A 26,383-nucleotide genomic window follows, 5' to 3' on the forward strand; every position below is an offset into this window, starting at 1 on the left:
ACAGGGGGGTTCAGAGAGCACAGGGGGGAGCAGAATAGATACATTTTCATCGATTGTGTACTCCATAACTTTCTTCCAGACTAAATAATGTACACTGATTTGGGTTCTTCTCACCAAAGAATTTAAAGTGGTGGTGGTGAGGTGGTTGGAACCTGTTGGAACCTGCCCCATGTAAGTGGCTTTCAATCACTTCCCTTGGAGGAGGAGCAGAGGCGGGTCTCCTGTATCCAGCCACCGGGGCAAGGTCATCCAGTTCCCAGGGTGAAGTCCCTCACCATCCCACAACTCCTCTGCCTATCCCCCTCCACCACCACCTGCCCTTTGTTGGGTAAAGAAGGCGATGGGGCCAATATCGGTGTTTGGGGTACATTGCCGCCAACTGAAAAGTTTGAAATGGGTGCACAAATATGGGGTTTATGGTGGCAAAAGAAAAATGTCCCATTGGTGGTGCCACTGAAATAAAAAAGATGCCCCTGTGTTGATGGTGTCACTGAAAGAAAGAATAGGTCCCGGTGTGGTGGTGGTAGAAACATGGTAACAAAAGCCCCCCCCCCCCCAGTACAGAGCATTTCCCCCAACTGTTCAACCCCCCACTACAAAGCTCAAACCTCATCCCCACTCCTCAGTACTACAAAGCTTTACCCTCACCCCCTTACCATAAAGAACTCCCTAAGTTCACAACTCTCCCCCAACCCCCCCCCCCCCCCCACTACAAGTCCCCCCAGTACAGAGCTCTTCCCTCAAATCCCCCCCCCCACACTACAAAGCTCTCCCACCATCGACCGCCCACAGTACTTCAGAGCTTTACCCTCACCCCCTTTCCATAAAGGACACCCCCAGTTCATAACTCTCCCCAACTGCCCCCTACTACAAATCTTCCCCCTTCCCCTGTACAGAGCTCTTCCCTCAAATCCTCCCCCTCCCCCCGCTACAAAGCTCCTCCACCATCTACCACCCCCAGTACTTCCCAGCTTTACCTCACCCCCTTTCTATAAATAACTCCCCCAGTTCATAATCTTTCCCCCCCCCCACAAGTCCCCCTCCACCAGTACAGAGCTCTTCCCTCAAATCCTCAAACTCCCCCCCCCCCCAACTACAAAGCTGCTCCCTCATCCCCACTCCCCAGTACTTTACCCTCACCCCTTTACCATAAAGAACTGCCCCAGTTCATAACTCTCCCCCAACCACCCCCCTACTACTACAAGTCCCCCCCCCCCCAGTACAGAGCTCTTCCCTCAAGTCCCCCCCCCCCCTCACTACAAAGCTCTTCCACCATCCTCTTCCCCCAGTACTACAGAGCTTTACCCGCACCCCATTTCCATAAATAACTCCCCCCAGTTCATAACTCTTATGGGTTGCCTGCCTGTTGCCTGAAAGGTGGCCACGGTGGGGCTTCATGGGTCATCTGCGCCATTTTTTTGAAAATCAAAGTATACAAAAACACAGCTCTTGGTGTTTTGAAGGCTTTCAAATGCAAGGGAGGGATTTGGGGTCTGATGGACCTCCGATCCCCCCCATAAAGAGGACCTGTCACCTCCTATTACTGTCACATGGGATGTTTACATTCATTATAGACCCCAGATCTCTCCATAAAGAGGACCTGTCACCACCTATTACTGTCACATGGGATGTTTACATTCATTATAGACCCCAGATCTCTCCATAAAGAGGGCCCGTCACCTCCTATTACTGTCACATGGGGTGTTTACATTCATTATAGACCCCGGATCTCTCCATAAAGAGGACCCGTCACCTCCTATTACTGTCACATGGGGTGTTTACATTCATTATAGACCCCGGAACTCTCTCCATAAAGAGGACCCGTCACCACCTATTACTGTCACATGGGATGTTGACATTCATTATAGACCCCAGATCTCTCCATAAAGAGGACCCGTCACCTCCTATTACTGTCACATGGGATGTTTACATTCATTATAGACCCCAGATCTCTCCATAAAGAGACTATCACCTCATATTACTGTCACATGGGATGTTTACATTCATTATAGACCCCAGATTTCTCCATAAAGAGGACCTGTCACCTCCTATTACTGTCACATGGGATGTTTACATTCATTATAGACCCCATAACTCTCCATAAAGAGGACCCGTCACCTCCTATTACTGTCACATGGGATGTTTACATTCATTATAGACCCCATAACTCTCCATAAAGAGGACCCGTCACCTCCTATTACTGTCACATGGGATGTTTACATTCATTATAGACCCCAGATCTCTCCATAAAGAGGACCCGTCACCTCCTATTACTGTCACATGGGATGTTTACATTCATTATAGAACCAGATCTCTCCATAAAAGGACCCGTCACCGTCTATTACTGTCACATGGGATGTTTACATTCATTATAGACCCCAGATTGTTTACGTTCCTTGTGGCAGCAATAAAAGTGATTAAAAAAAAGAAAAAATTAAAAGTGCATGCGTCTATCCCGCTTGCGAGGAAACAACGATCGTCCCATGCTTGCGAAGTATCACCGCGAACATCAGATCATGGCAGTAATTCTAGTTCTAGACCTCCTCTGTAGATATAAAGTGGTAACCTGTAAAGACCTATAGGCCATGGATAGTAATATGTAAGTCGTTTGTCGCCGTTGTGCGGGTGTGCACAATTTTAAAACGCGACATGTTTGGTATCTATTTACTCGGCGTGACATCATCTTTTATATCATACAAAAAATTGGGTTATGTATTGTGAGTTTTCTTTTTTGCAATAAAATATATAAATTTGGGGGGTTCTAAGTAATTTTCTAGCAAAGAAATAAAAAAAGATTTTCACATGGAAACAAAAAGTGACAGGAAATGCCCAGTCTTCAAGTGGCTAAATGACCAATGTACTGAGAGAGATACCGGGGCTGCACTGCTGAAAATACTTGTTATCTGGCTGTCAGGCTGAGCACTTTCAGTCATTTACCTGGAACAGGTATACAAAGTTCAGGAGGAGGGAGGGGGGTATTAATTTATCATTTTTTTTACTTTCTTTCCACTGCTATACAGACACACAGTTAACCATGTCTATAGTAATGTGATCACATCCTCAAATGTTTGGAATCCTTAACATAAAGGGATCATAAATGATGAATTTTAACCCAATGATGGTGGTCTTCAGGACCAGTCCAGTCTTCATCTTGGTTGTTCTCCCCCATCCTCACTCTCTGACCTCTGGTTGGGCTCCACCATCCTCACTCTCTGACCTCTGGTTGGGCTCCACCATCCTCACTCTCTGACCTCTGGTGGAGCCCAACCAGAGGTCAGAGAGTGAGGTTGGTGGAGCCCAAACAGAGGTAAAAAAGTGAGGATGGTGGAGCCCAACCAGAGGTCAGAGAGTGAGGATGGGGGAGCCCAACCAGAAGTCACAGAGTGAGGATGGGGGAGAACAACCAAGATGAAGACTGGACTGGTCCTGAAGACTCCCATCATTGGGTTAAAATTCATCATTTATGATCCCTTTATGTTAGACATGATTAACTGTGACCTCTGGTTGGTTGGTCAAAGAGTGAGGGTGTTGGAGCCCAACCAGAGGTCAGAGAGGGAGGGTGGTGGACCCCAACCAGCCTCACTCTCTGACCTCTGGTTGGGCTCAGTCCTGCTGCAATTACTAGATGATTGAGAAAATAAGGCATTATAGTACTTCCTGTATTAGGAAGAAAGCAAAGAATGATGGAAGGGGTTGGGCAATATATTGTAATGTCTCTACTAGTTTCACGTCTATAAAAATTATTCTCATTGGCCCCCTCACTCTCTGACTAAGGTCGGTGAATATAAAAGTGAACTGGTTGGAGGTCAGGAGGAACCATTTATCAATTAAGATCCTCAGCAACAAAGTGGCCTGAACTCAATTCTGGTTTAGGGGAACCAATCTGCTCATGTCTAGTAATAATCTTTGAATTTCTATTTTAGTAGATGGACGGGAGATGAGGAAAACCTCAGAGAATTGTCTCACTTTGTCTCCAGACTGTAAAGTAGAAGATGAGGACATCACACAGTATAGTCCAGGAGAAAACCCGACTACCTCAAATGTCCATCCGGCACCACACAGTGTAGATGGACCATCGTATTCCTCTTATCCCGAGGAACCTCAGACTGTGAGGGACAGTGCCGGACCATCGTATTCCTCTTATCCCGAGGAACCTCAGACTGTGCGGGATGGTGCCGGACCATCGTATTCCTCTTATCCTGAGGAACCTCAGACTGTGCGGGACGGTGCCAGACCATCGTATTCCTCTTATCCTGAGGAACCTCAGACTGTGCGGGACGGTGCCGGACCATCGTATTCCTCTTATCCCGAGGAACCTCAGACTGTGCGGGACGGTGCCGGACCATCGTATTCCTCTTTCCTGAGGAACCTCAGACTGTGCGGGACGGTGCCGGACCATCGTATTCCTTATATCCTGAGGAACCTCAGACTCTGCGAGATGGTGCTGCACCATCGTATTCCTCTTATCCTGAGGAACCTCAGACTGTGCGGGACGGTGCCGGACCATCGTATTCCTCTTATCCTGAGGAACCTCAGACTGTGCGAGATGGTGCTGCACCATCGTATTCCTCTTATCCTGAGGAACCTCAAACTGTGCGGGACGGTGCCGGACCATCGTATTCCTCTTATCCCGAGGAACCTCAAACTGTGCGGGACGGTGCCGGACCATCGTATTCCTCTCATCCTGAGGAACCTCAGACTGTGCAGGATGGTGCCAGACCATCGTATTCCTCTCATCCTGAGGAACCTCAGACTGTGAGGGACGGTGCCGGACCATCGTATTCCTCTTATCCTGAGGAACCTCAGACTGTGAGGGATGGTGCCGTCCTCTCAACATTTAAGAGGTTTCCCTGTACTGAGTGTGGGAAAGTGTTTCAGTTTTAAATCCAATCTTAATGTTCATAAAAGAACTCACACAGGAGAGAAGCCGTATTCCTGTCCTAAGTGTGGTAAATGTTTTTCAGATAAGTCCAATTTTTGCAAACATCAGAGATCTCATACGAAGAATAGTCCAGGAGAAAACCAGATTATCTCAATTGTCCACCCAGCATCACACAGTGTAGACGGACCATCGTATTCCTCTTATCCTAAGGAACCTCAGACTGTGCGGGACGGTGCCGGACCATCGCATTCCTCTTATCCTGAGGAACCTCAGACTGTGCGGGACGGTGCCAGACCATCGTATTCCTCTTATCCCGAGGAACCTCAGACTGTGCGGGACGGTGCCGGACCATCGTATTCCTCTTATCCCGAGGAACCTCAGACTGTGCGGGACGGTGCGGACCATCGTATTCCTCTTATCCCGAAGAACCTCAGACTGTGCGGGACGGTGCCGGACCATCGTATTCCTCTTATCCTGAGGAACCTCAGACTGTGCGGGACAGTGCCGGACCATCGTATTCCTCTCATCCTGAGGAACCTCAGACTGTGAAGAACGGTGCCGTCCTTCCAACAGATAAGAGGTTTTCCCTGTCCTGAGTGTGGGAAATATATTCATTCTAAATCCAGTCCTTGTGTACATTTTAAAAGTCACACGGGTGAGAAATCATATCCCCATCTTTACAGACTTCTGAAATGGCACATGTGGGAGAAGCCGCTTTCCTGCCCTGAGTGTGGAAAAAGTTATTCACAGAAGTCCAGTCTTTCCAGACATATGAAATTGCACACAGGGGAGAAGTCGTATTCCTGCCCTGATTGCGGGAAATGTTTTTCAAATAAGACCCAACTTTCCATACATCACAAATCTCATACACGGGAGAAGCTGTATTCCTGTCTTGAGTGCGAGAAATGTTTTTCATACAAACGTACACTTGTACATCAAAGATCTCGCACAGGAGAAAGGCCGTATTCTTGCCACGAGTGTGAACAATGTTATTCACAGAAGTCTTCTCTTTCCATACATCAAATAACTCACACGGGTGAGAAGCCGTATTCCTGCCCTGAGTGTGAAAAATGTTATTCACAGAAGTCTTATCTTTCCGCACATCTGAAATCACACCAAGGGGAGAAGCCATATTCCTGCTCGGAGTCTGGGAAATGTTTTCTCGGAAAATCAATAGTAGACAGTCGCCAAAGACTTCACATGGGAGAACAAGCCTTATTCCTGCCCTGAGTGTGAAAAATATTATTCACAGAAGTCTTATCTTTCCGCACATCAGAAAACTCATACAGCTAAGAAGCCGTTTTCCTGCCCTGAGTGTGAAAAATGTTTTTTGCAGAAGTCCTATATATCTACCCATCCGAAATCCCACACGCGGGAGAAGCCGTATTCCTGTCCCGAGTGTGCAAAATGTTTTTCACAGGCGTCTCATTTTTCCACGCATCTGAAATCCCACGTGGGGAAAAACACATATTTTTTGTTTTGAGTGTGGGAAATGTTTTCCGTACAAATCTTTATTTGTTGCACATCAAAGAGCTCATACAGGGGAGAAGCCATATTCCTGCACGGAGTGTGGAAAATGTTTTTCACAGATGTCTTCTATTTACATACATGAGAGAATTCATACAGGGGAGAGGCCATATTCCTGCCCAGAGTGTGGAAAATGTTTTTCACAGAAGTCTTCTCTTTCCGCACATGAGAGAACTCATACAGGGGAGAAGCCATATCCCTGCCCAGAGTGTGGAAAATGTTTTTCACAGAAGTCTTCTGTTTCCACACATCTGAAATCCTGCACAGGGGAGAGGCGTGTTTAAGCCTTGAATTTGGGAAATATTTTGCCCATTGGCCACTTCTAGCTAGATATCAGAGGTCTCACATGGGGGAGAAGCCGTATTTTTTTCAGATAATTCCTATCCTTCCAAACATCAAAAACTGCACAATAAAGAGAAGCCATATTCCTGCCCAGAGTGTGGAAAATGTTTTTCACAGAAGTCTTCTCTTTCCGCACATGAGAGAACTCATACGGGGGAGAAGCCATATTCCTGCCCAGAGTGCGGAAAAGGTTTTTTCACAGAAGTCTTCTCTTTCCGCACATGAGAGAACTCATATGGGGGAGAAGCCATATTCCTGCCCAGAGTGTGAAAAATGTTTTTCACAGAAGTCTTCTCTTTCCACATATCTGATATCCTGCACAGGGGAGAGGCGTGTTTAACCGGTTCCAGACCAGCGCACGCCGATGTACGTTGGCAGAATGGCACGGGCAGGCAAATGGACGTACCTGTACGTCCCTTTAAATTTGCAGCCCTGCCATCGCGAGTGCGACTCGCGTGCCGGTCGGGACCCCCGTGAGTCCGGTCACGGGTCCGGTGGACTCGATCGCCGCTGGGGCATACCCGCGATCATCTCACGGGGAGGCTGAACGGAGAGATGTCGTTGTAAACAGCATCTCCCCGTTCTGCTTAGCAACTAGTGACACTGATCTCTGCTCCATGTGATTGGAGCAGATATCAGTGTTCACTAAATGAAAGCCCAGCCCCCAACAGTTAGTAACACGCCCCTAGGAACACTTAACCCCTACACTGCCACCCACTGGTTAACCCCTTCACTGCCAGTGTTATTTACACAGGAATCACTGCATTTATATAGCAGTGATTACTGTATAAATGACAGTGGTCCCAAAAATGTGTCAAAAATGTCCGATGTGTCCGCCATAATGTCGCAGTCACAATAAAAAAAAATCGCTGATCGCCGCCATTACCTAGTAAAAATAAATTATTAATAAAAATGGCATAAAACTATCCTCTATTTTGTAAACGAAATAATTTTTTTGGCCCAACCAATCAATAATCGCTTATTGCGATTTTTTTGACCAAAAATATGTAGAATACGTATCGGCCTAAACTGAGGAAGAAAAATGTTTTTTTTATATATTTTTGGGGGATATTTATTATAACAAAAAGTAAAAAATAATGCGTTTTGTTCAAAATTGTCGCTCTATTTTTGTTTATAGCGCAAAAAATAAAAACCGCAGAGGTGATCAAATACCATCAAAGAAAGCTCTATTTGTGGGAAAAAAAGGATGTCAATTTTGTTTGGGAGCCACGTCGCACGACCGCGCAATTGTCAGTTAAAGCGACGCAGCGCCGAATTGCAAAAAGTGGTCTGGTCTTTGACCAGCAAAATGGTCCGGGGCTGAAAGTGGTTAAGCCTTGAATTTGGGAAATATTTTACCGATTGGCCACTTCTAGCTAGATATCAGAGGTCTCACATGGGGGAGAAGCCATATTCCCGTTCTAAGAGCAGGAACACACATTTACACACATCAGGGACTTCATACGGTGAAAAGCCATACTCCTGTATAAGTGCGGGAAATGTTTTGCATGCACCTCAGAAACTTGCTAGACAGCAGAGATTCCAAAAGCCGTATTCTTGCCACAAGTGTGGAAACGTTTTTTGTTTTTTTTAGAACAGTCAAGTCTTGCCAAACTTTAGAGAACCCACACTGCCAAGGAGACATATTAGCAGGGCCAGGACAAGGGGTGGGGCAGGAGGGATGGCGCCCCTGGGCACTGTGGTATCATGTGGGGGCACCATGAGGAGATTGGGGAGGGGATTTGTGTTGGGAGGGCGAATTGTGGGGTGGCAGGGAGTCAGGATTGTTCTAAGAGGGGAAATTTGGGGAGGGGTGCTGTGAGTGGATTGTGTTGGGAGGGGGGGAGGATTTGCGCTAGGAGGGGGGATTTGTGCTAGAAAAGGTGATATGGGTAGAGGGGGGATTTCTGTTAGGAGGGGAAATTTTGGAGGGGGAGGTTGTGCTAAGATGGCCGATTGAGAAGGGGAATTTGTGCTGGAAGGGACTTGGAGTGGGGGAACAGGAGAGGATTTCTGCTAGGCAGAGGAAGTTTTTTCTAGGGGGGGATTTGTGCTGGCGGGGCAAAGATTTGTGTTGGTGGGGGGATTTCAATAGGGAGGGGGATTTATGCTTGGGGGTAAGCATGGAGATTAGTGCTTAACTTTTCTTTTTTGGGGGGGGGGGATTTGTGCTAGGAGGGAAATTTTAGGGGTGGGGGATCGGAGAAGGGGAATTTGTGCTGAGAGGGGGGGATTTGGAGTGGGGGGGGAGATTTATGCTCTGAGGGGAAATTTGAGGGGTAGAGGATTTTTGCTAGGAGGGAGACTTTTTTTGGGGGGGGGGATATTTGTGCTGGGGACATATGGGAAGAGAAAGGATTTGAGCTGGGGGGGCAAAGATTTTTGCCTGAGATGAGGGATTTCAGTAGGGATGCGGATTTATACTGGAGGGAGGGGAAATTCACGCTTAGCGGTAAACATGCAGATTAGTGCTTGATTTTCTTTTTTTGTGCTAGGAGGGGGAAAACTTTTTTTTTGGGGGGGGGGGGGTTGTGCTAGGATGGGGGATTGAAGAAGAGGAATTTGTGCTGGCGAGGAATTTCAGTGGGGGGGGGGGAGGTGATTTGTGCTAGGAGTGGAAAATTTGGGGATTTATGACACGATGGGGGATTGGAGAAGGAGAATTTGTGCTGGGAGGAACTTGGAGTGGGGGGACGGGAGAGGATTTATGCTCGGAGAAGAGATTTGATTTATTTTTATTTTTGCGATGGGGGGATTTGTGTTGGAAGCATATGGGGAAAGAGAGGATTTTAGCTGGGGGGGCTGGGGGGAAAGATTTGTGCTGGCAGCGGATATTTCAGTAGGGAGGAGGAATTTATGCTTAGGGGGTAAGCATGCAGATTTGTGCTTGATGTTTCTTTTTGGGGGGGGGGGGGGGTTGTGCTAGGATGGAGAATTGGAGAAGGGGAATTTGTGCTGGGTGGGATTTGGAGAAAGGGGAAAAGGATTTATGCTCGGAGGGGAAAATTTTAGGGGTAGAGGATTTTTGCTAGGAAGGGAATTTGTTTCTGAAAGGGGGGGGATTTGTGCTGGGGGCATATAAGGAGACAAATAATTTGAGCTGGGGGGCAAACATTTTTTGCTGGGATGGGGGACTTCAGTAGGGGAGCAGATTTGAACTGGGAGGAGGGGGAATTTATGCTTAGGGGGTAAACATGCAGATTAGTGCTTGATTTTTATTTTCTTGGGGGGGGGGGGAGTTTCTGACACATAATGCTCAAAAATCTTGGGGGGGGGGGTGCACTCACAAATTTGGCCTGTTCACCTTGGGCTCTAGATGATCTTGTCCCGGCACTACATATAGGTGTCTCGAAATGTCTTCTATATAAATCCCATTTTGCCGTATATCAGAGATCTCACACCGGGAAGAGTTTGGGTGGGAAGGGTTCTCAAACCTGTGCACCGAGTTTCGACTCTGAGGGCGTCTACGTGCTACTACAGGTACCAAAGGGGACAGCCACCCGGTAACAAGGGACTCTGTTGACCACGTAAAGGCTTAGCTGAGTGAATGCTTATTTTGTCATTTATATTTCGGTTTTGCAGCTGGATATCTGACTGTTTTATATTGCTATTTTGTCGGAATAAACAGCTTTTGGTTTAAGAAATCGGACTTTGTGCCTCTACTCTATATTTTTGTGTCTCGATTTGACATTACTACTAATAAAACAATCACAGAATGTCCATGTGGCTTGAATTGATGTGCCAGTAACTTCACCTCAACGTGTTTCACCAATCATTGGCTTCCTCAGGAGACTTTAGAGTACTGCATGAGAAACCACTAAGTGTAAAGAATATATAATGGTTATAAGTAGACCAACGGTCAAAACAACATATAATACAGCCATAGGCATATACCTAAACAAATATCTGATACAGATATGTATAAATGGGTCGCCTAAAAGATTATCTTGCCAGGGGTGCTTAGGATCATAAGAAGGAAAAGTCATGCACCTATCGGATCGCCCACAGAGAAATTGGTGACCATAGGAGGGATAATGCCCACTCTCACCAGACACTTTATTAGGTCCACCTTGCTCGTAGCAGGTTGGACCCCCTTTGGCCTTCATTCTTGGTGGCATAGATTCAACAAGGTGTTGGAAATGTTCCTCAGAAATTTTGCTCCATAGTGACATGACGGCCTCACGCAGTTGCACATCCATGATGCCAATCCCCACCGTTCCACCACATCCGGTGGCAAAGGGACTCTATTGGATGAGATGTGGTGAGTGTGGAGGCCATTGGAGTACGGTGACCTCATTGTCCAGTGGTGAGATGATTGGAGGACAGTGACCTCATTGTCCAGTGGTGAGATGATTGGAGGACAGTGACCTCATCGTCCAGTGGTGAGGTGATTGGAGGACGGTGACCTCCTTGTCCAGTGGTGAGATGATTGGAGCTTTGTGACATGGTGGTGCTGGAAGGAGCCATCAGAAGACGTGGACACTGCAGTCATAAAGGGATGGACATGGTCAGCAACAATACTCAGGTAGGCCGTGGCGTATTAACCACACCCAATTTATACTAAGGGGTCCAAAAGTGTGCCAAGAGAATATCCCCCCCCCCCCCACGCCATTACACCACCACCACCAGCCTGAACCGTTGAAACAAGGCAAGATGGATCCATGATGTTGTTTACACCAAATTTTGACTCTACCATCTGAATGTCGTAGCTGAAATCCAGACTCATCAGACCGGGCAACGGTTTTCCAATCTTCTATTGTCCAATTTTGGTGATCCTGTGCGGATTGTAGCCTCAGTTTCCTGTTCATAGCTGATAGGAATGGCACCCGTGTGGTCTTCTGTTGCTGTAGCCCATCTGCTTCAAGGTTGGATGTGATGCTGCATACCTTGGGTGTAACAAGTGGTTATTTGAGTTACTGTTGCCTTTCTATCATTTGGAACCAGTCTGCCCGTTCTTGTATGACTTTGGACATCAACCAGGCATTTTCCTCCACATAACTGACGCTCACTGGATATTTTCTCTTTTTCCCACCATTCTCTGTAAACCCGAGAGATGGTTGTGTGTGAAAATCCCGAAAATACTCAGACCAGCCCAGCTGGCACCAACAACCATGCCACGTTCAAAGTCACTTAAATCCTATTTCTTCCCCCATTCTGATGCTCAGTTTGAATTTCAGCAAGACGTCTTCACCATGTCTAGATGCCTAAATGCATTGAGTTGTTGCCATGTGATTGGCTGGTTAGCGATTTGTGTTACCTGAAGGGATATTTAGCTTAACCGCTTTCATTCTTTAACCACTTGCAGACCGGACCATTTTGCTGGTCAAAGACCAGACCACTTTTTGCGATTTGGCACTGCGCGTCGCTTTAACTGACAATTGCGCGGTCGTGCGACGTGGCTCCCAAACAAAATTGACGTCCTTTTTTTCCCACAAATAGAGCTTTCTTTTGGTGGTATTTGATCACCCCTGCGGTTTTTATTTTTTGCGCTATAAGCAAAAATAGAGCGACAATTTTGAAAAAAATGCATTATTTTTAACTTTTTGTTATAATAAATATCCCCCAAAAATATATAAAAAAAACTTTTTTTTCCCTCAGTTTAGGCCGATACGTATTCTTCTACATATTTTTGGTAAAAAAAATCGCAATAAGCGATTATTGATTGGTTTGCGCAAAAGTTATAGCGTTTACAAAATAGGGATAGTTTTATAGCATTTTTATTAATAATTTTTTATAATTTTTTTTTTACTAGTAATGGCGGCGATCAGCGATTTTTATTGTGACTGCGACATTGTGGGGGGACCCATCGGACATTTTTGACACATTTTTGGGACCATTGTCATTTATACAGTAATCACTGCTATATAAATGCAGTGATTCCTGTGTAAATGACACTGGCAGTGAAAGGGTTAACCAGTGGGTGGCAGTGTAGGGGTTAAGTATTCCTAGGGGTGTGTTACTAACTGTGGGGGGTTGGGCTTTCATTTAGTGAACACTGATCTCTGCTCCAATCACATGGAGCAGAGATCAGCGTCACTAGTTGCTAGGCAGAATGGAGAAATGTTGTTTACACAGCATTTCCTCTATTCGGCCGCTCCGTGAGACGATCGCGGGGATGCCCACGGCGATCGAGTCCGCGGGTCCCGCGACCGGACTCACGGGGGTCCCGACCAGCGCGGGAGCGCGCCGCCGGCGGCGCGCTCCCGATGGCAGGGCGGCATTGAATATTAGACGTATCTGTACACCAATATGCCTGCCCGTGCCATTCTGTCGACGTACATCGTCGTGGGCTGGTCGGGAAGTGGTTAAGAAAATCGGTTTCCATTTTGTGTCTCTCTAACATCCACTTCACAAATAGACATGCTCAAGTTTTGCTAATCTAGTTTCGTTTCTCCTGTTACTGTTATCTTCTTTCAGTTGTTTCGTTTCTTGGAAAGCACATGGTTTTGAGGAATCACTAGTTTCACTTTTAGTGTAGGCTGTACTTGTATATGATTGGATAATCTGTATGACACGTTCAAAGGGCGGTACTTTCTGAAAGCCCCCTTTAAATATTCACACCAAAGAATAAAGATTAGATTTGCTCAGAGAGACTTTGTTGTTTTGTGTTATTGTCTCAATGGGCTAATCTCACAGGCCCGTGTGGGTGATTGGATATCACACTTTAACAGACATGAAGGGGTGAAAAGAAATCACCTCTAGACAATCTACATTCCCTTCATTACCAAGCAATTGAGCAGGGGTACCTAATAAATTGGCCGGTGCGTGTGTATATATATATATATATATATATATATATGGAAAGGCCAGTATGGTGGCCTGGAATTATGGGTGGAGCCCGGTGGTGTATATAACCAGCCCGTTCGCCTGGCTCCCTCGTCGGTTCCGGTGCGCGATCTCTGATACGTCAGAAATCAAGGGCCGACTATCCACAAGACTTTACAGTGAGCCGGGTTCGTGAGTTCCACGTTTTCGTCCGCCTCGTGTCGACAAAGCCTTGTCGTTCGTCAGCGTCCGTCTGGTTGCCGTCTGAGTCGCTATACTCTAAGTCGAATTTTCCGTTGTCGTACAACACGTCTGGGCCGGCTGTCGCAGGTAGGGCTTCGGCACCCTTTTCGTTCATGTGTTATTTAGTCACGTAAACTAGATTCTTGAACTCACGAACCACTCACTTAGGTTACACGAACGTCTTAACTTATATTCGATACCTCATGTCACTACCCCTTCTTCGAAGAAGTCGTTGTCACCTTTTCGGTACTTGTCGTTCGTGCCGACAGGCACTTCGTTTCGTAGCACGTCATTGCTAAACCGAACGACTCATTTCGTCGTGTTCGAATCGATCGAACCGTTTCGAAAGCACAGCTGTCTGCTTGTCACGCTAAATTGAGCAGTCCGGGCAATGTCAATCTCAGGTTGTTCAAAAAAAAAAAAATCATTTTCATACCGTTTGTACTATGTCCGTCAGGTCATTTCTTTCCATGTCAATCATTGCAGTCATTTCAATCTTGCCAGTCGGTTATGTCGAATCATTTCATTTTCTGCCACTTCTAACCATGTTATCATTTCTGTCACTTACCACACTCCGATTCGAATCCCGTCGCATCTCCAACGCACCGATTCGCTTCGAAGTGCCCCAAGGTTCGCCCTCATTTCTGTACATGCTCCAGAGACTGAGTCACTCGCAGGTTCAAGCATGGTCCTTGATTCTAGTCTTTGTCATGGCATATCATTTCTGTCACTTATTACGCTCCAACTCGAATCCCACCGCATTCCTTATGCATCGATTCGTTCTGGTGCGCCCAGCTGCTACACCTCATTCCAGTACCCCCCCCTTGCCTGAGCTCCACGTGGCAGGCTCCCCCCCTGCCTGAGCTCCACGCGGCGAGGTCCCCTTCCCCCCCCCCCCCTGCCTGAGCTCCACGCGGCGGGGTCCACCCCCGCCTGAGCTCCACGTGGCGGGGTTCCCCCCCCCCCCGCCTGAGCTCCACGTGACGGGGCCACCCCCCGCCTGAGCTCCACGCGGCAGACCCCCCCCCCCCCCCCTGCCTGAGCTCCACGTGGCGGGCTCCACCTCCGCCTGAGCTCCACGCGGCAGGCCCCCCCCCCTCTGCCTGAGCTCCACGTGGCGGGCTCCTCCTCCGCCTGAGCTCCACGCGGCAGGCCCCCCCCCCCCCCTCTCTGCCTGAGCTCCACGCGGCAGGCCCCCCCCCCCCCTGCCTGAGCTCCACGTGGCGGGGTTCACCCCCCTGCCTGAGCTCCACGTGGCAGGGTCCACCTTCGCTTGAGCCCCACGTTCTATGTGCAAGTTGCGTTGGAAACAAAAAGGAATAAAAATGGGGAAAGGGAAGGAAAGGAAATTTTGCATCTGCGGCGCAACCAAGTCACGTCTCTGTCGCCATATGCACGTTATTCTAAATTCAGTTGTCTGCTCGTTTTTATGTAGCTTGTTTCAGTTATGTCTTCCATCACACTTCAAGTCTTACCTCCACTATTTAGCTAGACATCTCTCTGCAGGTATAGGAGTCTCATACAAACTCACCTTCATCTCCTCAGATCAGTCGAGTTTTCAGTAGGTCCAACCTGCACCGGGTCGGACGGTGCCTCCTTAGGTAAGAGAATCTTCTGGGAAGGGAACGCTCACAAGCGGTAGTATCCTTCTCTAAAAAAAAAAAAAAAAAAAAAATGTTTGCTTAGGAGTCTCCTACGAGTCTTGTAATCCATGTCACCCTCTTAGGTTCCGTATAGGAGGAAAACCCGGACCCTAGGATTAATAGGCTCACCAAGCCTGGATTTTGCCACCATGTCCCAGGCTGGCAGCGAGGACTTCACGGCTCCGTTGTCCCCGTCTCTCGTCTCAGAGAGCGGCAGCCAAAGGTCCTTCAGATCATGGACCATTCCAAGGCTGACAGCCGAGTTGAGGCGTAGGGGTGTACCCTTCCCAGCTACAGCCAGAAAGGCCGAGCTCTTCAGGCTCCTTTTTCCTCCCCCAGCCGCGGTCGAGGATAGCGTCCAGCAGGCCTCCCTGGGCTCTATCGCTGCTTCCATCACGCAGCTTCACACGCTGGTGTCATCCCTGACGACCTCAATGTCAGAGGTTCAGAGTCGGGTGGCCCTCCTCGAGACCCGCCCAGTTGTTTCTCCTCCTACACCAGCTTTACAAGCAGTGGAGAACACCAGCGCAGGTACCCCCGGGTGTACACCAGTAGTGTACCCTTCTCATTTAATATCAGCCAACATCAGGAAGGACATCCTAGAGGGAAAGGACGTCAATCTGGCTTCACTCCTGATATCCATTCATGAGCTGGCAGAAAATAAAGCTTACACTTGGGGGGACGTGTCGGTGGTCCTCAAAGCCAAAGACCCCAGGCTGGACAGGAAGCTTTCAGTCACCGAGTTCACCTTGGCCTTCGGCATGCTGAGGGATGTCATCTGCTCGGCCTCCCCCGGCAGGAGGGAGGAACTGGATCGTTACCTCCACGTAGTAGTTGACCTGGGGTACAAATACGGCGGTTTTGCGTTTTATGACTATCACCGCTCCTTCTCCGCTAAGGCGGCCGCCAGGCTCTCCCAATTTCAGACACCTACGGATTGGAGTGTCTTGGACACCGAGTTGTTCTGTCGACACTTCGCAGGGCTGCGGTCTCCTCTTTGTGCCATTTGCCAGTCGGCTACTCACACCGCGACTTGGTGTGCCAGCTCAGTGGCAACCCCAACCGTAGACGGTCCATCGACCTCAGGCACTGCCCAGGCCCTACCGGCGCTGGTACGCCTGCCGCAGATGGATAAACTGGGGCGCCCGGTCAAGACCTTGGGGGGCGCAGCCATCTGCAACAACTACAACAGTGGGTCGTGCAATTTCAGCCAGTGCAGGCTGCTCCATGTATGCTCACGATGTAATAGAGCGCATCCCAGGCTCATGTGCGAGGTCAAGCAGGCTAGAAAATCTTGACTAAGCCGGGTCAACGTGTCGTGGCTCAGCGTCTACCTCGCCAATCATCCCACCCCCTCACTTGCCACCTACCTAGTCCAGGGCTTTACTCAGGGCTTTCATACAGGACTTATTTCCCTCCCTCACCTTACACACGAGTGCCAGAACCTGCGGTCAGCAGCCACGGACGTGCAAGCCATCGACCAGCTATTACAGGCAGAGCTAGACCGGGATTTCATCATAGGCCCTTTCACGAAGCCCCCATTTAACACCTGGCGAGTCAGCCCTATTGGGCTTGTCAAGGGCAAGTTCTCCAATAAACTTAGGTTGGTCTACGATTTGTCAGCGCCTTATTCTTCCTCTGTCCCCAGTCTCAACTCTCTTATCCCCTCTGAGGAGTTCTCCCTTAAGTACGCGTCCGTAGACATGGCCATCCAGGCCATTCTCAAGTCAGGCACAGGAACATGGCTCTCCAAGGCCGACATCTCGGACGCCTTCAAGCTCCTTCCTATCCACCCATCTCTCTGGTGCTGGCATGGCATCAAATGGAGGGAGCTCTACTATTTTGCCACTAAGCTAACCTTCGGGTCCAAGAGTAGCCCCTGGCTCTTCGACTCGTTTGCACAGGCTCTCGAATGGATCTTGCTGCACGTAGCCCAGTGCCAGGGAGTCATACACTATTTGGATGACTTCCTGCTGGTCGAGTCACCTGGCTCCCTTCCAGGGGATTTGGATAAACTAAGGGTGGTCTTCAATAACCTTGACGTCCCGATTGCTGAGCACAAGGTGGAGGGCCCTGCGCAGGCAATCACCTTCCTCGGGGTCAGCTTAAATACCAGCACTATGCAGGCCAGCCTCCCCCCGGATAAACTAAGCCGCATCAGGTCGGTCATGAGGGACTTCACCCACACCAGAACTTGTACCAAGAGGCAGTTACAGTCCCTTCTCGGTATGCTTAATTTTGCCATGCGCATCATCCCTCAAGGTCGCGCTTTTATATCACGCCTGTTAGTCCTACTGTCTCATTCACAAGACCCGGAGCATATCCTCAGCCTGGACCCCGCAGCTATAGCTGATCTTGCCATGTGGGAGGAATTCCTGACGTCCTGGAATGGTGTGTCCCTATTCATTCCCTCCGTGTCCTCCTCGTCACCGCAGGTCGTGACCGACGCAGCGGCCTCTACAGGTTTTGCGGCAATTTTTGGCCACCTCTGGCTCGCAGCCCCTTGGCCTCCTCAGATACTGGCTATTCCGGGCTTCACCGAGACGTCCTCCCTATTCGAGTTGTACCCCATCGTAGCCGCTGCCCATACGTGGGGCCGCAGTTGGTCCGGTCAAACAGTGACCTTTTCAACGGACAATCTCGCCACTGCGGAAATCATTAACAAAGGCAGGTCCAAGTCTCTGGAGATTATGTCCTTCCTGCGGCGGCTGGTCCAGCTCTCGTTATTGTTTCAATTTAATGTTCATTGTGCCTTTATCCCCGGTAAATGTAATCGGGCAGCGGACGCCCTCTCCCGCTTTAACTTAGTTTCCTTTTTCGATCAGGTGCCCGGAGCCGGACCAACGTCAGCAGTTATCCCGGACTGGTCTCAACTGACCCTGGATTAACCCCTCACCTAGTAGCCGCGACGCAACTCATCAATCACTCCCTCGCAGACAATACCCGCAAGGCCTACCAAACAGCCTGGAGGGCCTTTAACCATTTCTTAACGTCTCGCTCCACAGAGACCTCCCGGGTCAAGCAAGTTCTGGCCTTCATTGCCCATTGCCACTCGGACTTGGCGTTATCCTTCAACACGATCCGACTATATCTGGCCGGGGTACAACATTTTACGTCCCTCCAGGACCCTGCTGAACCCTCCTTGTTCACTTTTCACGCCATTCGGGCCGTCATGCGTGGCATCCAGAAACGCCAGCCTGCGGCTTCCCTCAAACGCCTGCCTATCACAGGAGACGTTTTCAGAAACATGTCCGATATTCTGGCCACTGCACCTTTCGGACTCCACACTAGTACCATTATACAAGCAGCCATACACCTGGCCTTCTACGGCTTCTTGCGGCCAGGCGAGTTTACCTCCAGCAGCCCCTCAGCTCGCACGCTATGCAAGCACCACCTGGTCAGGCACGGAGACCATTTCATCCTACATATAGCAGTATCCAAGACGCAGCAGCTCGGCCCAGGGACGGACATACATTTTTATAAAACTAACAACCGCTGGTGCCCGGTCGCCATGCTCACCCGCTTGTTGACCCTTCTGGCCGATCAACCAGGAACTGGCCCGCTTCTGCCATTCCACGGTAAGCCACTGAACGCAGCCCAGTTCATGGAGCATGTCAGGATACTCCTGGGCATCCTTCACCTCAATCCGGCTCACTACTCCGGACATTCATTTCGGATCGGAGCGGCTTCAACTGCCTCCCGCCAAGGGGTCCCGGTCCACGTTATCAAAAAGTTGGGTAGGTGGAAGTCCACCTGTTTCGCCCGTTACATACCCAATCCGCAAGTAGAGATGGCCCAGGCCTTTGTCAAGCTCACCCAGTAACAAACTTGAATCAATAAAGGCATTTCCCTACCTGTGTGTTTTTGCCCCCTTATTTTGGTATACCCTACGTTAGGCCAGGGCACACTTTCAGGTCCGGTTCAAGTAAGCGAGTTTGTGTTAACCTTGTTTGTCATCCTTATCCGTATCGGTCAGAGGGCTCTGGGCCATAAATGGAAAGGCCAGTATGGTGGCCTGGAATTATGGGTGGAGCCCGGTGGTGTATATAACCAGCCCGTTCGCCTGGCTCCCTCGTCGGTTCCGGTGCGCGATACCCACCCACCCATCCCCTGTCAAGGGCATTTCTCAAGCATTTTACTCCTCGAGCGAGTACTCATTTCACTTCATTTCATTTTCATTTCATTTATTACTCATTTCTCTATCAAGGGTATGCCCCCTTATTTTGGTATACCCTACGTTAGGCCAGGGCACACTTTCAGGTCCGGTTCAAGTAAGCGAGTTTGTGTTAACCTTGTTTGTCATCCTTATCCGTATCGGTCAGAGGGCTCTGGGCCATAAATATATATATATATATACACACACCGTATATTATAATAATAGTTTATAGATGAATGACCATTTACATGTTGGTAATATAGTCAAGAGGTATCAGAGGATTAGAAGTTTTGAGAGTCAGTCCTTTGCAGTTCTTCCCCTTCCATGCTCCCTCCACCTTCATGTCTCCGAGCTTCCGCTCATGCTGGACCTTTATCATCCATCCAGACCTTTGCCACTGCTGCACTTTCATCTGCTGGTCACCTCCCACATCCCCTCACCACCACCACCACCATTCTCCAGCTTTGTCCCCAACTGGCAGGGTTCCAAGGGTTTAGATTATGCCATAATCCTTATGGAAAAGATATGGTTTAAAGCTGAAGTTTAGCTGCAATAGTGGGTCGCTTTAGGCCTCCAGGCAAGGGTCTCATAGGGAACTCTGAAGGGCCCTGGCCTGTTATGATTTATGAGGATTTCTTTTATGTTGGGGTCCCCCATTAGCATCTAAGATAAGTGTCAGGTACAGACGAGGGGAATTATTATTATTATATAGGATTCGTATAGCGCCGACAGTTTATACAGCGCTTTGCAATGTAGAGGGGGGACAGTACAATTACAATACAGGTCAATACAGAAGGAATAGAAAGGCTCTGCTCATGGAGCTTACAATCTAATGGGAGGGGGTACAAAAGGTAACGGCTACAGGCAATGATCTGATGGAGGGGACTCAAGTACAGTTCTTATTTGGAGGTGGGGTAGGCTTCCCTGAATAAGTGAGTTTTCAAGGATTGCCTAAAAGGTAGGAGCTGACGGTACATACTTGTGCATGGAGTTCCAGAGGATGGGTATCAGGTACTGGGTGCTGAAGGCCAATGGAGAGAGGTCTTCCCTTGAAGCTAAGTTACCGACTCCCCTGGAGGTGAGACAGAAAGAGTCGGGCACAAAGTAGCACAGGTCGCCTGCGGAATTGCTAGCAGATGGACTCAGGAACAATGCCGATGTGATGAACAGAGTCTGCAGGCAGGTGGCACCTGTGAGATGTGACAGGTCTGTAGCATCAAAAAGACAGTAGGATAGTCAACACAAGCCGGAATTAGGAACCAGGTGGGAAGCACAGCAGACAAAGTCAGGTGGAAGCAGAGGGTATCCGTTAGACAAGCCGAAGTCAGGGACTGGAGACAGGCAGGAGACAGGTCAGGAACAAACCGGGTCAGAAACTAGGGATCACAGGAGCAAGGAATCACAGGAACACGGGTAACAAGTTTAAGATCAATCAGCAACTTCAACCACTGACAGGCTTCCTTTATAAATGCCCATGTGAAGTGCTGGTGAAGATCCTGGGTCCTAAAGCTCTTATCCTGCTGTTGGTACCCTGACAGATGCTGGATCCTAGAGACTTTCTCCTGCTGTTGGTGCCCTGACAAATGCTGGGTCCTAGAGTCATTCTCCTGCCGTTAGTGCCATGACAATGTGAGAAGCTAGGAAGAAGTCCTGGAGGTGAGCATGGGAGGAGGCATCAAGGGAGCTTAAGAGCAGGAGGTCTTGGGAGAAGTGGAGAGGACAATTTGGGTGATATCTGCAGATGAGGTTGGTGATGTAAATGGGGGCGATTTTGTGAATGGTATTGTACGTTGGGGTTAGTATTTTGAATTTTACACAGTGGCGTAGAAGCCAGTGAACGGATTGGCAGAGAGGGGCAGCAGTCATGGATCGGTTGGTAAGGTGTATGAGTCTATTAATAATAGAAGGGGGGATAGCCTGTGTAAAGGAAGGCCAGTGAGGAGGGAGTTGCAGTAGTCAAGGTGGGAAATAGCCAAGGAGTGAATACGTTGTTTTGTGATGTCGTTAGGAAGGGGCAAATTCTGGAGATGTTATGGAGGTTAGGGTAGCAAGATTGGAAGTGGGAGCTGAAGGAGAGGTCAGAGTCTAGGATTACACCCAGCACCCTGGCATCTGTGGAGGGACCAATGGTTGTGCCATTGATCTCAATGGTAAGGTCATGGAAGCAAAAGAGATGGGGGTAGTTAAAAGAAAAAAAAAAGTGTGAGCCATCCCCTCCCCCCTTACCCCCAGATTCCACACCAGACAATTATCTAAGCATACAGCCTGGCTGCCCAAGATAGATTCCCCTGGCAAAGCAAAGCACCTTGTCCCCATGTTGATTAGGACAAAGGCCACTTCATCACAACCCTGGCCTGGTGGTTGTGGGGGTCTGTGAGCTGGGGGGAGTCTTATCGGACATTGTAAAACAATGTATGAGGCACCTGTGTGAACCAAATCATTGCACGTGTGTGTGTCCCACATCTCCTAAACTAAAAAGTAAACTGTAAACTTAAAATGGTTGTAAACCCTTACAAACCACTTTGACCTACAGGTAAGCCTAGATTAAGGCTTACCTGTAGGTCCAAGAAATATCTCCTAAACCTATATGGTTTAGGAGATATTTGCCCGAAAACAGGCACCGCTGTCTACGGCGCATGCGCCGTAGACAGCGGCGCGCAGGCGCACTGAGCGCGGCATTCTCGAGCGCGACAGAGCTGCCACGCGTGTCGGCTCCCGTGCGCGTTGCGCGGGAGTGACGTCATTGCGGCTTCGTTTACTGCGGAGACTTTACCAATCACATTTTAACATGAATATCTGAGACCAGGATCATCAGGGAAAGTTCATGTTGAAAAATGCATAATGGCCGCCAACAGACATGCTGGTAGGTTAAATGACTCGAGGTATGTGTGCACGTATGGTAGATAAGGACCGTAGACTGGAAACTCCTTAAAGCGAAACTCCACCCAAAAAGGGGAAGCTCTGATTGTTTGACCCCTCCCCCTCTGCTGCCACATTTGGCACCTTTCGGGAGGGGGGGGCGGGTACCTGGTTTTGACAGGTACTCGCTCCCACCAAACTAAACTGAGGTCGCCACGGCAAAGTCAGCTGGAGGTGGGATTGAGTACCTGTCAAAACCAGGTACCCGCTTCCCCTCCCGAAAGGTGCCAAATATGGCAGTGGAGGGGGAGTGGGTACCTGGTTTTGACAGGTACTAGCTCCTACCTCTGGCTGACTTCACCGTGGTGACCTCAGCCGGAAGTTTGGTTTGGTGGGAGCAAGTACCTGTCAAAACCAAGTACCCGCTCCCCCTCTGCTGCCACATTTGACACCTTTTGTGAGGGGAAGCAGGACCTCAGCCGGAAGTTTGGTCCTCCTCCTCCTTCCCCCACCATGACGACATTCACAAAGCACAGCTCGCTTCGCACATGCACAGTAGGGAACCGGCAGTTAAGCCGCACGGCTTCACTGCCGGTTTCTCTTAGCTGAGATGGCGGCGGCAACACCCAAGATTGATAAATCGGCTTGGGTGAAGACACTGCTGGATTCATGGACAAGTAAGTGTCCAAACAATAAAAGTCAGCAGCTACAGTATTTGTACTTTAACCACTTGAGATCCGCGCTATAGCCGAATGACGGCTACAGCGCGGACCTCCTTTGCCAGGACTACGTCTATTGATGTCGTCCCGAGACTCGCCTGATCACTGATCCGAGCAAGGGGTCGATCCCGACCCCTTATCACGTGATCAGCTGTCAGCCAATGACAGCTGATCATGTGATGCAACGGAGCCGGTAATCGCCTATTATTCCTCCTCGCGCTGACAGCGCGAGGAGAAAAAAAAAAGAGCCGATCACCGGCGGCCGTGATCGGGACATCAGTCCCGATCACGGCCAGCCCTGCCAGTGCCCACCTGCCCCCTGCCAGTGCCACCTTAATAAAACATAAGTGCCCCCGTCAGTGCCACCCAGCAGTGCCCACAGTGCCACCCAGCAGTGCCCACAGTGCCACCCAGCAGTGCCCACAATCTGCCTCAACAACGGTGCTGCACCCCAGTGCCACATATCCGTGCCCATCAGTGTCATCTACCAGTGCCCATCAGTGCCGCCCATCAGTGCCACCTATCAGAGCCACCTATCAGTGCCCATCAGTCCCATCTATCAGTGCCCCTTAGTGCCACCCATCCGTGCCCATCTTTGCCCATCAGTGCCGCCTTATCTGTGCCCATCAGTACTGCCTTATCTGTGCCTATCGGTGCCACCTTATCTGTGCCTATTAGTGCCGCCTTAACTATGCCTATCAGTGCCCGACAGTGCAGCCTATCAGTGCCCACCAATGCAGCCCATCAGTGCCCACCAGTGCAGCCCATCAGTGCCCACCAGTGCAGCCTATCAGTGCCGCCTCTTCAGCGCACTTCAATGAAGGAGAAAAATTACCTGTTTGCAAAATTTTATAACAAACTATTAAACATGATTTTTTTTTTTTGCATCTTTTTTTGTTTGTTTAGCAAAAAATAAAACTCGGAGCTGTAATTAAATACCACCAAAAGAAAGCTCTATTTGTGGGGAAAAAATGATAAAAATTTCATTTGGGTACAGTGTTGTATGACCGCGCAATTGTCATTCAAAGTGCATCAGCGCTGAAAGCTGAAAATTGGTCTGGGACTGAGGGGGGTTTAAGTGCCCAGTAAGCAAGTGGTTAATTTAGTCCAGGAGAAGGGGGGATTAGTTAGGTGGAGATATAAGTATGTCTTTATGTTATGGGCTTCAATTAGGAAGACAAAAGGAAAAAACGATTCCACATTATGTGTATATCCTCATCTGCCGGAGATAAAAGATGTCACAGTGACTATGGAGGAAGAGAACGGACATGACTGGGGGGGGGGGGGGCGGGTAGAAAACAATATCTTATTACCTCCTCTGCTCATACTTCCAGCAATGTCTCCTCTCTACTTCCTCCTGACTCACCTCTGACCCGGAACTTCCTGTGTGTTCCTGACATCACTTCCTGTCTCTATGGTAGAAGTGAGATCACCACATTGTGGAGCTCAGAGGAACTGCAGTTCCGAGAAACATCACCCGTAAGGAGGACCAATGTTTCCCTGGAACCCATTCATGCCCTTGATGAGGGTCCACTATAAATGTTATTAGGGGATATACCCAAAAAAATAAGGCCCCGGGGGTTACCTACAGGTCTGGTATGAATTGTGAGGACCCTGCACGTGAGGTAGGGTTGCCACCTCATCCCTTTAAACCCGAACACATATGAATTACACAGGTTCTGAGGCTAATTTATTACAGTACCAAGTGAGTTTAATTATCTCCTTAATCAGCCACAGAACCCGTGTAATTAATATGTGTTCAGGTTTAAAGGGATGAGGTGGCAACCCTAGCGTGAGGTCTGCATTCTATACCAAACCCTTCGTGTCTAGTATGGATTTATGGGGGAAACAGTACATACACAGTACAAGGCCGTGATCACACTACAAGCATGGTTGCAACCTCATTCCTTTAAACCCAAACACGTATGAATTACACGGGTTCTGTGGCTGATTAAGGTGGTAATTAGACTCACTTGGTGCCTTATCTGCATTAAATTAGTCTCAGAACCCGTGTAATTCATATGTGTTCGGGTTTAAAGGGATGAGGTGGCATATCCAAGTCTTCCATTTTTTACTAAATGTGGTAATGGAATGATTTTTGTAAGCAAGCATTCATTCAAATTGTGCTTGTGACCTCCCAGACCTACAGCGTGAACCCATTTGGGGTAGGCTGGATTGGGCCATCAAGATTTGAACAAAGCCTGTTTTATATGCCTTTACGATATTTTTTTATTACAACGATATGTACCATTTGCAACAATCTTAATTGTTATGTTCTCTTTTGATAAAATAAAAAAAAATTATGGATATAAAAGGATGAGGCGGCAACTCTAACTACAAGTTCCTCTGAGCGCCACAAGATGGCGGTCTCACTTCAACCCAAACAGGAAATCTCTATGAAAGAAGGGAAGTGATGTCATGTACAGACAGGAAGTGATGTTAGGGACCGGCAGGAAATTCCGGGTGAGAGGTGAATTGGGAGGAAGTAGAGAGGAGACATTGCTGGAAGTGGCAGTAGAGGAGGTAATAAGATCTTATTTTCTATTTACACCCAGTAATCCCCCCCCGTCATGTTCCGTCCTCTTCCTTCATAGTCACTGTGACGTCTTTTATCTCCAGCAGATGATGATACACACATATATAGTGTGGAAACCTAGATTAACCCCTTCAGGGGCAGAACATTCCCCCACTTACCGGGCCGGAACATTCTCTTCATTTTGGAGATGTGTCACCTTTTCCACCAATCAGCTTCTCACCTCATCAGTCTATACTAACGGATTACTTGACTTATTTATTCTAATTTGCTTGTAATTTTTGATGACTTTATGTGACCTAATAAGGTTACGCTTCTATTTCCTCCTGGTGCTCATTTCACTGAAATCATTACAAGCACTTGGAAATATTCTAAGTTCTAAAATATCTAACACCTTCATACATCTCCATCTTAATATTGTACAACCAGTAAAGTCCAGATAATTATCTCTTATCAATTATTGGTCTACAGGAAACCTGTATAGATCACATGACCAATGAGGATGGAGGAGGACCGGAGTCACATGACTGAGAAGATACTAAACCTCACCCTGGAGATCATCTACCTGCTGACCGGAGAGGTGAGGAGGATTCTGCGAGGTCACATGACATCCCTCTTATCTCTATTAATAAAACACAGACCTGACCGGAGAGGTGAGGAGGATTCTGGGAGGTCACATGACATCACTTTTATGTCTATTAATAAAACACAGAC

General features: G+C 48.5%; 2 protein-coding genes across 2 annotated transcripts in view; both read left to right on the forward strand.

The window, feature by feature from the left end:
* LOC143955474 (uncharacterized) overlaps nt 1–26,383 on the forward strand; it is an 88,195-nt gene that overhangs the window by 8,114 nt on the left and 53,698 nt on the right. The gene's annotated exons all lie outside the window — the stretch shown is intronic.
* LOC143955370 (uncharacterized) lies at nt 3,409–6,748 on the forward strand. Its single transcript, XM_077465433.1, has 2 exons — nt 3,409–3,545; nt 5,434–6,748. The coding sequence occupies exons 1-2, from the start codon at nt 3,409–3,411 to the stop codon at nt 6,110–6,112; spliced, it is 816 nt and encodes a 271-aa protein (XP_077321559.1). The 3' UTR covers nt 6,113–6,748.

This window comes from Lithobates pipiens, unplaced genomic scaffold, assembly GCF_037356315.1.
Source record: "Lithobates pipiens isolate NorthernLeopardFrog02 unplaced genomic scaffold, aLitPip1_a1.2 Scaffold_35, whole genome shotgun sequence".
NCBI classification, from domain to species: domain Eukaryota; kingdom Metazoa; phylum Chordata; class Amphibia; order Anura; family Ranidae; genus Lithobates; species Lithobates pipiens.